At 42.6% G+C, this 17,246-nt stretch overlaps 1 protein-coding gene across 7 annotated transcripts in view; it reads left to right on the top strand.

Annotated features, from left to right (window-relative positions):
* The first annotated feature begins 1,002 nt into the window (after positions 1-1,002).
* SIK3 (SIK family kinase 3) overlaps positions 1,003-17,246 on the top strand; it is a 245,714-nt gene continuing 229,470 nt past the window's right edge. For all 7 annotated transcript variants that reach the window (XM_045080504.1, XM_013054888.2, XM_013054890.2 and 4 more), the window contains exon 1: positions 1,003-1,290. In XM_045080504.1, coding sequence (XP_044936439.1) covers positions 1,018-1,290 — 273 coding nt within the window. In that variant the 5' untranslated portion in view covers positions 1,003-1,017. The remainder of the gene's footprint in view (positions 1,291-17,246) is intronic.

Raw genomic sequence — 17,246 nt, forward strand, 5'->3', positions numbered from 1 at the left:
TGAGATTTAATTGTTGGAATTATAAATTTGATCGCCTTTAACGTCTCCAGAGAGTCCCCGGGAATTGTCATTTTAGTATTTACTTAGTATTTATTTTAGTATTTATTTAGTACTTATTTAGTTTGCCCAACAGATCGGTTTTGTCCCTAACCATGACGCGGCTCCCTGGACAACACGCACCACTGCTTCATCAGGGTTAGACAAGTGACAGAAATAGGACGCAGGCACTGTGACAGTCATCTCGCTATAGAACTGTTCCGAGACCGGGTGGGAGGAAAATGACGTAGCCTCTCTGGCCCTCACCCACCCAATGACTGGAATGCATGTTTGGGCTGGTTTCTCCACCCTTGGAACACGCAAATCCCAGTTTCCCCAGGCCCCCTGTTTTCGGTGACAGTCAGATGAGTTGTACCCGGCGAGTTGGGCTGTGTTAGGAGAAGGAATTTTACTGAAGAATTCCCCTGCCTCGCCACCCGCTTGGTTACAGTTTCTTGTAGCTATTCCTGCCTTTGTGGCCTCAAGGGCTAAAGTGGGACAAGGCCGGTATTTTTGGTGATGAGGAAATATTTTGTTTTAAGGGAGGCCCGGGTGACTGCTGAACTGGGACGGAGGTCACAGCAGGGGTCACATTAGCCATTCTCGGGGCGATGCGGGGGCCGGCCTGGGGCCTGGCGTCCGGCACCCCCGCCTCGGGAGCGCGGCGGCGGCTGGGGACTGGCGGGCCGGCTTGCGGTGCCCACCGTCTCATTCCCAGAGGGGGGCAGCCGGGAGCCACCGCCGGAGCCGCGGGGCCCACGCGGGAAGGTCGAGCTTGCCGGTGAGGTCACGGTTGCCATGGCTGCGGGCAGTGACGCGCGTCGGCACGTGACGCGCGGTTGCCATGGCGCCGGGCCCCGGCGGCGCGGGCGCCCCGCCTCCCGGAGTGACGTCCGCCAGGCCCCCCCTCTTTTTCCCGCCCCCCTGCCCCCTCCCCCCCGCCGGCTCCCCGCGGCCCGGGAGGTTTCACTGCACAACAAGATGGCGGCGGCGGCGGCGAGCGGAGCTGGCGGGGCTGCCGGGGCCGGAGCGGGGGGAGCCGGGCCGGCGGGCCGCCTGCTGCCTCCGCCCGCCCCGGGGCCCCCGGCCGCCCCCGCTGCCGTGCCCCCGGCGGCTGGCCCGCCGCGTCCCCCAGCCCCGGCCTCCCGCGGGCCGGTGCCTGCCCGCATCGGCTACTACGAGATCGACCGCACCATCGGCAAGGGCAACTTCGCTGTGGTCAAGCGGGCCACGCACCTCGTCACCAAGGCCAAGGTAGTGGCGCGGCGGGAGCGGGCGGCTGCGGGGCTGCGCAGCCCGGGACCGTCCGTCCGAGTGCGGCGAGGCAGGAGGGACCCGCGACAGCGAGGCTGCGGGGTCGGCGCGGCGAGCGCGGCTCGGGATAGTGGAGAGCGTTGGGGATCGGGGACACGGACGGGGAGGGGGCTGTCGGAGGGGAGTGAGGAGGGGGCGAGCCGGAGGTAGGGGACGCCGGGGAGCCGGGAGAGGGGAAACTCCGCGGCCGAGGGGGCCACGGGGGGGGGCCCGGAGCGCGGAGACCTGGGGGACCGAGGAGCCGGCGATGGGGAGGGGGTGCTCAGCCGGGGCTCTGCGGAGGGTAGCGGAGGGGGCGACTGGAAGAAGAGGTTTGGAACTCTCACGGAGCCGGAGACTGGCAGCCAAGAGGACTCTGGAACCAGCAATTAGGAAATCCTAAGGGAATGAGGGCAGGGGGATAGGAAATGTGGCCAGTAGGATGGGGAAGACGAGGGTAAACTGGTGGCCTGGGGGAGTTAGGAGGGGAACAAGGACGTCAGGGGCATGTACGAGGGGTGTGTGGTGGGTGCAGGGTACCGGGAGATGTGAGGGACCTGGTACCTTATGACAGATGCCAATCAGCGTTTGATCCTCTAGGACCGATGGATGGTAGGAATGGGAGCCCGAGGACAGACGAGATTGTTGGAGGAGGCGATGAAGAAAATGGGAAAATAAGGAGGAAGAAAATTACTTTGCTTTTCCGCAGTAAGGGGCTTAGGGAAAAGAGGCCCAGGGCGCCCCAGGTTCATGGTGGCACTAGGTAGTCAGGGGTTAAACAATTTGGGCGAGCTGGGTTACTGGTTATTTTTAGTTGTTGGAGGGTCTGGAATCATGGGCTTTCTAGAGCGCAGGGTGGGCTCTCAGCGGTGGGGGGAAAAGCCTGGGTGACTGAAGAGGTGCATGAGGAACCCAGACACTGGAGGATTACACTCGTTGGGCCCTTCGGTTCTCAAGGGATTTGTGGAGCTGTAATAGTGAAATTGACCAAGGTCAATTAGGAAGCCATGTAAAGTATAGGTATACGATTTTACATATAAAATTAGTTTTTGAGGAAATGTGGGTAGCCTTCTGCATTGGGAGTATTGGAATCAAAGTCATCAGGAGGAATCTTTTGGTTTTGAGAGGACCCACAAAGCCCATTTGTACTCCAGATCTTGCTTTGCTCAATCTCTCACTTGAATGAATACTTTCAGTGTAGTCATTCATTGTTTCTAAAACTGCAGTTTGTGTTTTCCTTCAACCTGATGAAGAACCCTTACAGCTGCTGCCGCTTCCTACCAAAGCCACATCAATTCCTCACCTCCTCAGCCTAGCCCTTATCATTGCTGACCTTGTTTTTGCTTTTATGGCAATTGCTTGTTTTCAGAAGCCAGTAACTTGTCTGGGCCTTCTCTCCTGCTCACTCACAAGCTGGAGTTCCCTTTTCCCTCCTTTCTGTCAAAGCCTACAAGGGGCCCTTTTTACCAGGGTGGCAGGGTAGGTGGTTGTGGAAAATTGATCGGTCAGTTTCACTTCCTCTGGGGGGCCCCCTTCAGCCTTTCTGTCAGTTTTTATCAGAGGGCCTCAAGTCTGCAGGTCTGAGCTGAATGAGATGCCAAAGTCCAGGGTTCTCTGATGTCACCCGCGGACCCTGAGGGGAACTAGATTGAGTGAAGACTTTGGTGCCTCTCTGCCCACCCCACCCCTGCTCCCAGGTGTTTCCAGTTCTGTTTACTGTTCCCTAACCCAAAGTAATGTTTATAAACAGCCCTAGTTGTTGGAGAGCTTTGTTCCTTGTTTCAGTATTTCCTTTATTTATTTATTTTTTTTAACCTCCCCCTCTCTTCTAAGTAATCACATTGAGCTCCTGTGATTATTTTGCTCTGACCTCTGGGGGATGCACGCCATGAACTTAATTGGTTTCCTGGTTTATGGTATCTACGATTGAATAATTTTGTGTCTTGCAGCCCTTGGATACACCAAAATATTGATAAAAAATTCTGTGACAGACAGGGTCTTATGTTTTTGTAAATGTAATTGCAAACAGTTGATTCTTGGCTTTATATATAAAAGAGACATTTTTATCTTCCATAGTCAGCAAAGCCAGTGGCTAATTATGGCTGATCTGCTTGCTTTCTAATTTTCGTGTGTGTGTGTGTGTGTGTGTGTGTGTGTGTGTTTCTTGGTTTTTTTCTGAGGCCTTGGTGTCCTTTAGGACTGCAGCATTTCAAACATTAGCTTGTTTATAAACGGGTGTCACTGTTTATGTTGGTTTTTATCTTTGATCATTTGTGGTGTGCAGTTATGTAATTCGTATGTATGGAAATATTTTAAATCCTGAATGAGACCGAAGGAGATGGCTTGGACAATGAGTTGCATGTGTGCGAGGACCACAGCAGCACTCATTTGTGTTTCTGTAGCAGTGTGCAATTTCCTAGTTACAGTTACAAGCACCCTATCTTTTGCTGCTTAAATTACTCTGACGACATGAGTGAAGCTTGATTCCCAAGGAGTTATCATGTGCTTGGGGTGAACGATGAACATATTTTGGCCTGCTCCCTGGTTATCTGAATCCACTTTGGAAGGGATTCTTAAATGCTGACAGCTTAGATGTGCCTAACAGCTGTTGACATACAGTGTGATGGCCTATTAAGGCCACGGTGTGGTTATATAATGGCGAGGAAGGTGCCTAGCTAGGTACTAGTAGACGCAGAAGCTGCTGTTTCAGTTGCTTAGGGAGATAGATTTTTCTCCCCATGCACTGCAGCCTTTATTTTACTTCTGCATTCAGGTCACTTGGAACCAAAGAGAGTTATTATTTTTTTTCCCATCTCTTTCCAGAATCTATAATTTTTCGTTTCATCTTTAGAGGTCTGTGATTGTTTTCTTTCTCCTTTTGCCCCTGTAAGGCACTGAATGGTCAGGGCTTTTCTTAAAATCATGTCTAACCTTCGGACTCAGGTAATTCAGAAGATACTTGTATTGGTTGAAGGAGGGTAGGTAATCGGTGCTTTCTGAACATCAGGGAAGTATTTAACGATCACCTTTTCTTATACACACCATCCATTCCAAGGACTAAGAGGCTAAAGTAAACTTCATGTATTGACTAAGCTACTGCCCTCTGTCCAACATTAAGTGGTGAAACTGGCTTTTTCCCAAATTCTGTTAACTCTCAGACTTCCTGGAGTAGGACCCTGGGCTGAAGAGAATCAGTTGAGAAGAGGAGAGAGTTTCCTGTTAGGTTGTTGGTGATTTCTGCAGCACGGGGTTAGTGGGCTCAGGCTTGATACTGGCAGTTCTGCAGTGCCTGGGGCATCATTTCCGAACAGGTCCCAGGAGAGGAGGGTCATTTGTGACACACTTTGGTCAGCAGTTCACCCTGGCTGTCTTTGTCCCACCTTGTCCTACTTCTTTGGTTTCCTTTTTTTTTTTTTTTCTTTGAGAAGTCTTGGTCTGAGATTCTCTGGCTCTTTTCTTTTGGTAGGGCACTGTCTAATATTCTGCCTTCAGATTGCTTATAGTCTGTTGCCTGTGCCTAATTATACCTTTACTGATTGGATGAATGGGAACAAAGAGTAGATTTTTGTTGTGTGCATTTTAAAAATGTGTATCTGACTATACAAGTTGTAGATCAAATAATTATAAGGTGTGAATTCAACACATATGTATCACTTGCTTGCTTCTGGCTTGTGTTAAGAGTTTGAGCTTTGAGTTAGGCTGCCTGGGTTTGAATCCTCTTCTGCCTAGGAGCTGGGTGATCTTGGATCAGTTATTAACCTTCTATGTGGTCATCTGTAAAATGAGATGTGGTCATTACGGATGTGGTCATGTGTAAAATGAGATGACAGTAGTACTTCCCTCACAAGTTTGGGTGTCAGGAAAATTAAGTAAGATAGTATATGGGAAGGTCCTACACCAGTGCCTGGCACCTAGTAGGCATGTGGTAAATGTCAGCAGCAGCTTCTGTAGTAAGAAAGGTGAGTAGGACAGAGCTACCCTATTTTTGCTTTTCATCTGTTTGGAACAGTCTGTGAATGCGTATGCCATTTCTTTTGTGCAGGTAGATGTCATCTTCATGATATGCTTTCAGTGTAAAGAAGTGAGTTAGCTGTTATTTCAGATGCCAATTTGAGATATTTGGGTTGAACTCCAGTGGACTATGGAGTAATTTCATGAAATTGACATTTTAAAACACAATTTTCCATTAGTTCAACATTTTTTTTAAAGTAAGCTCTATGCTTAACATAAGCTTGAACTCACAAGCTCTAGATCACGAGTAGCACGCTCTGCTGACTGAGCCAGCCAGGCGCTCCTAAACTTTTTTTTTCTTCTTTAAAGCAATTATGAGACTTGTCTAATGAAAACTATGACTAGCCCTGGCTTTTGCTTTGGGCCGTCCTGCATTTTTAGTGTGCTTGTGTAACTACTCTTTGTTACATTGGTGATGGAACAGAGTTGATTTGCATGCACTCCCCCCCAACTCCCAGAGATTCACTTAAATCTGGTGGAGAATATGAAGAAATATTCCTACAAATTTAAGTATACATTTGCATTTGGGTGCACAGTGTGCTACTTTGAAGGCCAAGGTCAGGATTCTTAACTTTTGATATTATATACAGAAAATATTTTGCCCCATGACTCCATTCCAGATGTGAACCAGCCATGACATACGGGTGTGTTGTGTGGTTTAGTGCAAACTCATTTCCATGAAGAGAAAGACTCAGAGCAGGCAAGGGGCAGTATTTTCACTTCTAAGTAAGAGTTTAATGGAGCAGAGTAGATGATGCTTATGCTCATGCAAAGGCCGAAAGCAAGATTCATTGTAAATAGAGAAGAGAATTGTATCAAGAAGAAAATGAAAGGAAGATTACACTAGATACATTTGAGGAAGATAGCTCCATCTTTAGATAATCTAAAAATGACTCTTGAAAGACTACTGACTTCATTTTGATACAGTTGTGATGGGGTTACTAACTTTGTTGAGATTTTGTGAAGAGCTAAGATTGATTTGGACTGGTTTCTCCAGAGTCAAAATACCAGTATTCCACTTTCAACATCAAAGCTGTTTATTTTAACATTCTGACTTTGGTGCCAGCTCCCTAGAAAGTCATAGATCTGGCTCAAGCCAGAGGTGCCCAGACTAGTTATTTCTGTGCCAGAAGTGCTGTTTTCATTTTCCAAGCATCAATCTGGCGAATGTTTTCTAGTTCACGGCATAAAAGAGAACAAAATGGATGCTTTGAAGAGAAAAAGAAGTGCTCTCTACTCACCAGAACCTCTATAATTCTAAAAGACATCAGAAATACCTTTGTACAGGGATAGAACCTTTCCCTTATCCATCTGTTCCTTCAGCGTGTGTTTACTCAATCCAGATTTTGGGTCAGCTTCTATCTTGGGCTCTTGAATTTACCAATAACAAGAGAGACAAAAAGCTCTTGACTTTTTGGAGTTTACTTTCGAATGCAAGGAGATAGACAAGAAACATGTAAACACATAACTTCATACACTGGTAGATACCATGAAGAAAATAAATGGGCCAGAGAGTGCTGGGGAAGGGTGCTGCTTCACATAGAATTGTCAGGGAATATTTTGATGAGATATATGTATATAGGTATTTTATAGATTGTCGCTATTTTATTTATTTTTATTTTTATTTTTTTAGAGGGGGGCAGGGGAGAGGGAGAGAGAGAATCTTAAGCCAGTAATGTCAGCCTAGAGCCTGATGCAGGGTTTGGTCTCACAACCTTGAGAACATGACCAGAGCCAAAATCAAGAAGCGGTGCCCCATAAGGTGATGATATTTGAGCTCACACCTGAATGATAAGAAAAAGCCAGCCTGGGAAGACTTGGAAAATAGAATTTTCAATGCAGAAGGAATGGCAAGTACAATGGTTTTGGGATAGAAATGAACTTGGTTTATCCAAAGATTAGACCCAAGGTCATGGTGCCTAGAGCTTGGTGAACAAGGAAGGATGGTAAGAGGTGAGGTAAGAAAGTTGGGGGCCAGATCATATGGGTCTCATAGGCTGTTTGATGGAATTGAGTATGAAATGGGATTGGCATCAGAGGACATCACAGCAGAGCTCTGGTATCATCTGGTTAATGTTTTTAAAAATTAAGTTATTATGGTTAAGGGTAAAAATGCTTTTTCTAATGCATTTCTTCAGATAGAGGAGGTGTTCAATTTTAACAACTTACATTCTTTCACATCTGTAAGAGAATGACATATATTTTCCACATAAATTAAACATGATCATCCATGTTTGCTGATTTGCTGATTTGGAGGGGCACAAAAAAGATCTTAGACATGTTCTATTCTACCTCTGTCTTCCAGAGTCTAGAAAGATGGATTTCATGGAATTTAGAATCTTAGGCTTTTAGGGGCTAATTAAAGTAGTTTGCACCAATTATCCATTAGATTTTTGTCTCTTTGGTATCAACCCCCCCCCTTATCAATTTGCCTAGAATCCTACAGTTAGTTAATGGCGGAGTTGGAATTAGAATCCAGGGATCCCTATTCCTAGTTAACTCTACTTTGACTTCTCCAGTCAGAGAAAACATTGTACTTGCCATCGTGATCTTTTATTAAAGAAACAAGATGTACCTACTAATTGAAGTTTAAGAGATTTAGCATTTCTAGTAAAATGAATTCCAAAAATCAGATGCCAGGATAAGAGGAAAAATTTCCAAGTAGAGAGGAAGAGTAAATATAACAACACTGTATTTCACCTGTCCTTTTGGCATTATTTCACTCTGTCACTTCTGTCACTTACCAGCAGTCCTCTATGGGTCCATTGCTTGGCCTTTAAATCGTACTCAAACACCCCTTTTTGCCCCCTTGTCTTGACTGAGGCATCAAAAAAGCCTTTCATGGGGTGACAGGGTGGCACAGTCAGTTAAGCACCTGACTCTTGGTTTTGGCTCCAGTTGTGATCTCATGGTTGTGAGATCGAGCCCTGTATCCCACTCCATGCTCTGTGAGGAGTCTACCTGAGATTCTTTCTCCCTTTCCCTTTGCCCTTTGCTCATGCTCTCTCTCTCAAAAATAAATAAGTCTGTAAAAAAAAAAAAAAAGTGTTTCAAAATACTAAGGAAGTAAAAAAAGGAAAGCAATGAACACAGAAAAGGCAATGACCATAAACACAGTCTGCCTTATAGAGTTTTCTTTCACCACTATATCTAGCTTACTCCCAGGGAGTATGAGTAATTATACTTTTGCTCCGTTGGGCTGGTCTGGTCTGGTCTGGTCTGTCTTTGAAGGACCTTTTTGAGATGGACTCCTTACCGGATTGCTAACAATTTCTAGGGCATGGTGCCATCTTTTAACTCATTAAGAAAACTGGTCAAGAAGATACATACCCTCAATGACACAGGTGAGGGCCAAGAGAACCAATTTTCTAGGGCTCCTCTTACGTGGTTCTACTTTCTGGTTTAAGAGTTAGACCCAGGGGTGCCTGGCCAGCTCAGTTGGCAGAACATATAACTCTTGATCTCGGGGTTGTGAGTTCAAGCCCCATGTTGGGTGTAGGGATTACTAAGAGCTACTATGCCTGTTTCCTAAGTAAGTGAAGAACCTCACTCATCAGGTGAGTCCCTGCCTCCTTCAAACAGTGAGTAGATTGGTCCCTTTTGGCCTAATAATATAGTTACACTGTCTCGTAGATGATTGATAACATCCAGACAATGAAAATTATGTACATTCTTAGGGATATTTATCCTAATGTAATAAATAATTGTTAAATAAGTGGCCTAGGCAATGTCTTTGTCTGTTTAGAAATAGATTTATTTAGGAGGTGTGCGATGCACTGAAGACAAGAAGTCTCTGGCTGCTACTTATGTCAGGTCAGAGTTTAGTGAGAAAGGTAGGAATCAGATTGGGAATACTCAGCCTCATTTCCTAGAAACTGAAAAGGAAGGAGTGATATACCCGTGGCCTGTTCAAGCTTGTCTGTGTAGGCTGCGCTCACTCAGTTGGATACTTTTGGCTAGTTGTCTTAGACTATATTTAGGTTTTGATTAGGAAGTTCTGAGAATTTTCAAATTTCTGCCTAGTTTCAGCTCTAGTATGTACATGCTTACCAGCAGTGTGCTTTACTTCCCTTTGCTCCCTTATGAAGAACTGAATGCCAAGATTCAGGTTAGCTGATCACATTTCTTTAAGACTGAGATTTTTTGCAGAAGAAATTTTTCATTCCATCCATCCATCCATCCATCCATCCATCCATCTATCCACCTATCCATCCATCCAATAAACTTTTGAAAATTATTTATCAAAAGCCAGGAATGGATGCTATCTGGCACAAAATTCAAGAAGTGCAAATTTGTATATAATGAAGTTAAGTCGGCCTGCTACCCCTGTACTCAGCCACATAGTTTTTTTTTTTTTAGTCTTGTTCAGAAATATTTATTAAGCTCTCGTCTGGATCAGTCTAAATGCTAGAAGGTGTTTGTGACATGCTTGAAGTTTCTAGAAATAACCTAAAGTTAAAAAAAGACAGAAAATAACGTAGCCTTTTTTTTTTTTTTTTTAAGATTTTATTCATTTATTTGACAGAGAGAGAGAGAGATCACAAGGAGGCAGAGCGGCAGGCAGAGAGAGGGGGGGAGGCAGGCTCTCCGCTGAGCAGAGAGCCCGATGCGGGGCTCGATCCCAGGACCCTGAGATCATGACCTTAGCTGAACGCAGAGGCTTAACCCACTGAACCACTCAGGCACCCCAAAAATGTAGCTTTTAATGCTCCTTAGGGGGCACAGTGTGATAATTTAATGGAAGCTCCATGAGGGCAGGGATTTTAATCTGTTGTCTGCTGCTGTAGTCTCAGTGCCTGCTACAATGTCTGTAAATACTCATTTAGTGAATGGATATCAGGATTTTAAAAAAAGGGAGCTAAGTTTCATTTTATACCCTTAATATGTCTTAGAATTTTATGATTGAAATTTTCTATCTCCAGTTTAGACATTAAAGAAAAGTAATTTTCTGTTTTTGTTTTTGGGTTTTTTTTTTTTTTTTTTTTTTTTCCCCTTAACAAATCTCTGGGTAAGGAGATTCAATTAGCTTTCTGAGCAAGTAGTTTATTTCTGGCATATCTCAAACTTTCATTACTAGGAAGTTCTCTCTATCTAGAGTAAATCCCACCATTGAAATTCTAGTCCCTTTATTTTTTTTAAAGATTTTATTTATTCATTTGACAGACAGAGATCACAAGTAGGCAGAGAGGCAGGCAGAGAGAGAGAGGAAGGGAAGCAGGCTTCCTGCTGAGCAGAGAGCCCGATGGGGGTCTCTATCCCAGGACCCCGGGATCATGACCTGAGCCGAAGGCAGAGGCTTTAACCCACTGAGCCACCCAGGCACCCCTAGTCCCTTACTTTAAAGGGAAGGTTCTTGGGTATTCAGGCTCTCCGGAGGTTATTTCCTTGTGGGTAGGTTGTTTCCTTGAGAAGCCCCCAGTGCTGTATTCAGCGTGGTCAGCCAACCCCAGGCTTTGCCTCTTCTGCCCTGGAGCTTCTTCATTTGCAGACTCACCACCAGTCTGTCTTGGGCTGCTAGCACTTCCTGAAATAACTTTAAACTCTGTGTTGAGTTACCTCTGGTTCTTTTCTTTATACAAAGTGATTGGATTTAAAAACAAAGTGACTTTGGGTCACTGGCCCTTAACTTAAAGTGTTACTTTTAATGGTCCTTACCATTAATAGATTAATTCAACTGGTATTTGTTGTGTCATCTGTATGGGGGGAAAAAAAAAAGCAACTGTTGGTCCTAGAGGACAAGAAGATAAATTTTATTCTCTTCAGGGTAGACTCTAGGTGAAGTTAAAGGAGCAGTTGAATGCTTTCAGCTTGAGCCTGATGGAGGAGGAAGAGAAGAGGTAGACAGCATAAACTCTTACTCCAGCCTGATAGCTGATTATTACTGGGCTTTCTTCTGCCCCTTTGCCCTGTTTTTGTTTTTGTTTTTTTCTGATTTCAAAAGTAATTTTTGCTCATGGAAGAAATTTTGGGAAAACTCAGGAAATTTTAAAGAAGTAAAGGGGAAAAAAATCTAATCCTCATCACCCTAATCTTGTCACCTAGAGGCAACTGTTATGAATATTACAAAATACATTGTTGGGATCATATTATTATACTATTTCATTTCTTTCCTCTTCTATCATTATAAGCATCTTCCCATCATTAGAAACTCTTTGTAAAAATTGATTTTAATGGGTGTATAGCCTTCCATTGTCTGATGACTGCCATTTTTTGAAACTTTTTTCAGAGCTGAAGATTCCTCCCAGTTTTTTACTCTCAAGTTCTCTGTGATGCCCATTTTTGTACATTGAAGTCTTTGATGCATTTCTGATTTTTTGCTCAGGACAGATTGTTGGAAGTGAAATTACTGGGTCAGAGGGTACACATGTTTTTAAGACACTTGATACCAGTCTTGCCACGTTGCTTTCCAGAAAGACTGTGCCAGGGTTAGGCTCCTTTATCTTGTATCCCCTCTGCCTTTCAAGGCCTTGCTGTGCCTCTGAGCCTAGGGTGTCAGCTGTAGGACGGGTCAAAAGGGACTTAGAGCAGCTGCCTGTACATTCCTTCCCTGAGCCCAACCTGGACGAGGAAGAACAGAGTGAGTGTGACTCTTACCTTTCAGTCGCTGGTGAATCATCATTTTTTCCCCCCCGGACCTTTCCCAACCAGATGCGAAACCTGCATTGGAGAGTCTTACCTGAACCCTGGCTTTTAAAATAACTATTCTTTGGTGAACCTGAATGAGAATTTCAGAGATTAACAAAGGCTGTAATTTACTCCTCCCTCTTCTTAAAGGTAAAAAGATGGTGAAGGGAAATTGTAAGGGAGGTAATTTTGTGAATAAATATGGTGATGCAGCAGCCTTATTGTGTTGGGATTTGCTTATGTCCTCTATGTGTTAAGAGGTTTTTTTTTTTTTTTTTTTTTTTTTTTTTGTGTTAAGAGGTTTAAAGGGTAATTGGGCCATATGGGATATTGTTCTTAGAATGTTTTTGGGTTATTACTGCTGTATTTTGGGCATCCGGCGATATACTACTTTATCTGCAGTAGAATACCTCTTAGGCAATAAGTTTGGATCATGACTTGCTTGGTTAATTGGGGCAAAAAACAAATGAACTAGGGAAATCAAAAATAAGGATGCATACATACTTTTAGTATTTTAATTTAAAATATACATAGGCATTCACTAATCTTTTAAAAAGTGTTTATTATGGAAATTTCAAACGTAAACAAAAGTTGAGAGAGTAGTATAATGATCCCCCATAGACTCAGCACCCAGCCCATGCCGATACCGCCTCATGGCCAGTCTTCCATCCGTACCCCTTCCCGATTGGTCTCTCTAGTTTATTTCAAAGCAACTTATAGAATCCTATCATTCTATCTATAAATATTTTGGCATGTATCTCCAAATGAGGATTCTTTTTCAAAAAACATGACACCAGGACCATCATCCTACCTAAAACAACAGTAATTCCTTCTTGTCATTAAATCAACGTTAAAATGCCATATATATTTTTTTCTTTTTTTTTTCACCACTTACACGTTTGAATCAGGATCTAAATAAAGTCTGCACATTACAATTGATTGATATCCCTTAAAAGTTTTTTTTTGTTGTTGTTTTTAATTTGTTTTACCCTATAGGTTACCCCTCCTTCTCTTTTCTTTGCAATTCGTTTAAAGAACACACAGGCTAATCTTTTGATGTAGGGCCAAGGCCTTTCTTTGTGTCTTGGATGTCTTGATTGGAGCTCCTTCATCTTGTTTGCATTAAACATACCCATAGTTTATCGTCTATGATTTCCAGTTTGTTTGGGTTTTTTTTAAAAAAGCAGAGCTTGAATGGAAAGGCATTTGTGAAGCAGTGTGAGTACAGAATCCCTCTTGAGTTTTATGATTCCCTCCCCCCAGTCTTTTACATCTGTCTCGTCTACATCTAATTTGACTTTACCAAGTCTCTTAAGCATTCGACTTAGTTTTCATAGAACAGGCCTTTCTTTTCTCCCTGATTTCACATAAGTAATCACAAGAGCACCTGGTAGAAATAGGTTTGGGGTAAATCCATTCTTGGTAAGCATGCATCTCAATGTGGGGGCAGAAACGTCAGGGAGCAAGAGCAGCTGTACCCTGGCGCAGGTTGTATTCCGGGACAGTTTCAGGTCGATTCACGTGGTGAAGGGGAAGCACTGCTTGTCTAGGCAGGTTGGTTGGGTGGAGGTGGGTTAAGAGAGCTTCTGCTCGACCATAAGATTATAAATAAGTGAAAGTTGTTAGGAATTTAGGGACAAGATATTTTATAGAGTTTCTTATTTCTAGGGTATACTTCAGGATGGTATTTTTGTCCACTTCTGTCAGAGTTTGCATGAACTGAACTGAATTTGATAATGGGCCAGTGATGTTAAGAATTTAGTGAGGAAACAGCCAGTCTCTCTAGTTTAAAAGGTTTATATCTATTCACTGCCAGGGTAGTGTTCCATGGAACAAGTTGACATTTTCATGTAGTAAGTTGTTTTCTGTTCCTGGCAAAAAAAATCTTGGTTCATATGCCACAAGAAACAGAATTGTTTTCATTGTGGAAGACAGGAGCAGAGCTGTGTGTTTCTTATTTGGATTAGTTGGGCACCTGCAAGAATTCTTACTTCTTTCTTTTGCTTCCTGCCTCCTGTTGTCCTTACCTTCTGTCAAAATGTTCATTCTAGTGTTGCATAAAGCAGTGTTCGGACAATAGATGAGGGTTTTTTATTTTATTATTTTATTTTTTTGGTAGCGCGTTTTTCCAAACCCTCAAAATAATGTTTTTAGTGGTCGCGTGTTCTTGGCTTACTTTCCCTGTCTCTGTCAACAGTGATATTGTTATTCTAGTCAAATGGGACAGTTGTGTCCCAGCAATGATCTCTGTGTCTTAGTCAGCTGCAGAGGTACTGTGTTCATATCGTGTACCTAGAACGATCTTACATGTGTACAGTAGTCCTGGGACATAATTGAATTTGGGGGTGATACTTTCGGACCTCTATAAAGGATTTTGCACCCCTTGCGAATAAAATAACTTCTTTGAAGCATGTTGCTGCTTGGCCTCTCTGACATGGGCATAAGAATGGCCAGTGATTGCAGCCTGCTGCCTCTTCTGATCTCATTTTCCTTCTTCCTTTGTCAGTCAGCAGCTGCATCCAGTCCTCTGCTCTCATTGAGCTCTTAGTAAAAGGGGTACTGTTCTACTGAGTCACAACCTCTTGTATCAGTCGTGGTTAGGTTTTTTTTGGAGGGGGGGTCAAGACTCCATTTGGGACTCCTATTAAATTTTAAAACTACATTTCAGTTGGGTTACTACCTAAATTTCTCTTTTTCTTGTGCTGGTACCAGTATTTTCTGCTTTTCCAGCTCTCTGGGGAACCTTATGGGCCCATCCAGATTGCCTGAGGTAGTCCATAGCAATGAGTTGAGCACTGGTGTGGGAGTCAAGGTGCTGTGTTTGCAGATTTAATTTCTGATCGCTGACAGTTTTCTTTGGCCAGTTTTCTTTAACCTCATGGAGCTTCCAGTTTCTTTTTTGCTTACATATATATTTTTTAAGAGCTTTATTGAGATGTAACTCACATATTACACAGTTCCCTCAGCTTGTTGTTTTTAGTAGATTAACAGAGTTGTGCAACCATCGGCACAATCAATTTTAGAACGTTTCCACTCCCCTCAGAAGAAATGGAAGATAAGTGTTCACAGTCATTACCCATTTCCTCAGCTTTCTTCCTCCAACCTTAAGCAACCACTGATTAGTTTCTATAGGTTTGTCTATTCTGGTCATTTCATATAAATAGAATCATAGAAAGTATGGCTTTTCGTGTCTGGCTTTTTTCCCTTAGCATAGTGTCTTCACGGTTCATCCATGTGGGTAGCATATGTCAGAGTTTTATTACTTTTGATGGCCAAGTAATATTCCATTGTCTAGCCAGGCTGCATTTTGTTGATCCACTGGTGAATTAGTGGACCATTTGTGTTTTTTTCTGCCCATTGCCTATTATGAATAATGCTGTTATGAACATTCACATACGGGTTTCTGTGTGGACATATGTTTTGATTTCTCTTGCATATATATACCAAAGAGGGAAAATGGCTGGGTCATATAGCTCCATGTCTGACTTTTTGAGCAGTTGCCGAACTGCTTCCCAAAATGGCTGCACCATTTTCCATTCCCCCCAGTAATGAATGTATGAGGGTGGCAGTTTTTCTATGTCCTTGCAAAAACTTGTGTTCTTTCGTTTTGATCTAGTAATCCTAGTGGATGTGAAGTGGTATTTCATTGTGGTTTTGATTTGCATTTCCCTAATGACTAACGGTGGTGACAATTTTTCCTGTGCTCATTGCCGATTTGTAGATCTTCAGAGAAGTGTCTGTTTAGATTTTTGCCTGTATCTTACTTGGCCTTTGTCTTTTTATTGTTGAGTTGTAAGAATTCTTTACATATTCTGGATAGAAGTTCTTTATCAGATATATGATTTACAGATATGGTCTCGCATTTTGTGTGTTGTCTCTTCACTTTCTTGATGATTTTGTTCGTAGCATAACAGTTTTTAAGATGCACTGGTTTCTTAATTTGTCAAGTTATTCTAACTCTGAAATAATGTGCTCTGGTTGTGAATATTTTCTTCTCTTTTTACTCATTGTTTCCCTTTCTCCCACTTTCAAATAGTTCTTCCTTTTCCAGGGCATTTTGTAGCCTCAGAGTCTCTTTAAAAACATCTATGTATGTATCTCTCTGATACATTTGTCTTACAAAATAATCAAGCTTTATAAATATATAACATAGGAAGCGGCTGTGTTCCCTCTCCAGAGAAAACACAGTTAACATTTTATAACCAGGTATTCCTATTCATGTGTTAACATTTTATATTTTTCATTAAAAAGAGATCATACCACACATCTAGTTTGCTACTTGTTTTTTAACTTAAATAGTGTATCTCTGATAATTTCCCATGTCCGCACATTTTGCCCTCGTCTCAATCTTTTTAATGGCTGCAGAGTATTCCATTTAAGGTGAATACTATAGTTTATTTCCGTTTTAGCCTATTGATAGGTTTGGGGTTGTTCTCAGCTTTTATTTATTGATTTTTATCACACATTGCATCTATTAATGTTTCTGCACATTTATATTTGCACACTTGTGCTGTGTTTCTCTTCTATTCCATTTATTTGTGGTTGCATTATTTACTATTCAGAAGACTCAGTCAGACTTAATTTTTAAAATAAAAAAAAATCAAATGTAAGAGTTTTATTAGGTCCTGCTTAAATTGAACGTCCCAAAAGTTATGTATTCTTTTCTCTTAGGACATTTACAATGTTCAGATCTTCTTTTGAAACTAGGTGCTTCATTTTCTTAGTAATTTAATAGAATAATCCACTAGGAGAGGAATGCTTGCCTGGAAGTGTGAATGCTTCAAGTTTTATAAATATTGCCAAATTGCCCTCCAAGAAAGGCCAAGCTAATTTCACTCAATTCTGGGAGTGTACCACAGTGCTCTCTCTGTTTTTAAAACACTGGAAACCAGCCATCTTTTTAGCAAGTCAATCTGACAGGTAAACAAACCTCATTTTAATTTGTAGTTATTTAATAGTGAATTGTCATTTAGTTTGCTGATTGGCTATTTGTATTTCTTCTTGGAATTGCCTGCGTCCTTTGTCTACTTTTCTGTTTTTTTTTTTTTACCCATTATTTTATTTAATTAATTAATTATTTATTTATTTTTAATTATTTATTTACTTGACAGGCAGAGATCACAAGTAGGCAGAGAAGCAGGCAGAGAGATAGGAGGAAGCAGGCTCCCTGCTGAGCAGAGAGCCCGATGCGGGGCTCGATCCCAGGACCCTGTGATCATGACCTGAGCTGAAGGCAGAGGCTTTAACCCACTGAGCCACCCAGACACCCCTTTTTTTACCTT

This window comes from Mustela putorius, unplaced genomic scaffold (genome assembly GCF_011764305.1).
Source record: "Mustela putorius furo isolate JIRA1106 unplaced genomic scaffold, ASM1176430v1.1 tig00000460_pilon_pilon_pilon, whole genome shotgun sequence".
Classification (NCBI taxonomy): Eukaryota; Metazoa; Chordata; class Mammalia; order Carnivora; family Mustelidae; genus Mustela; species Mustela putorius.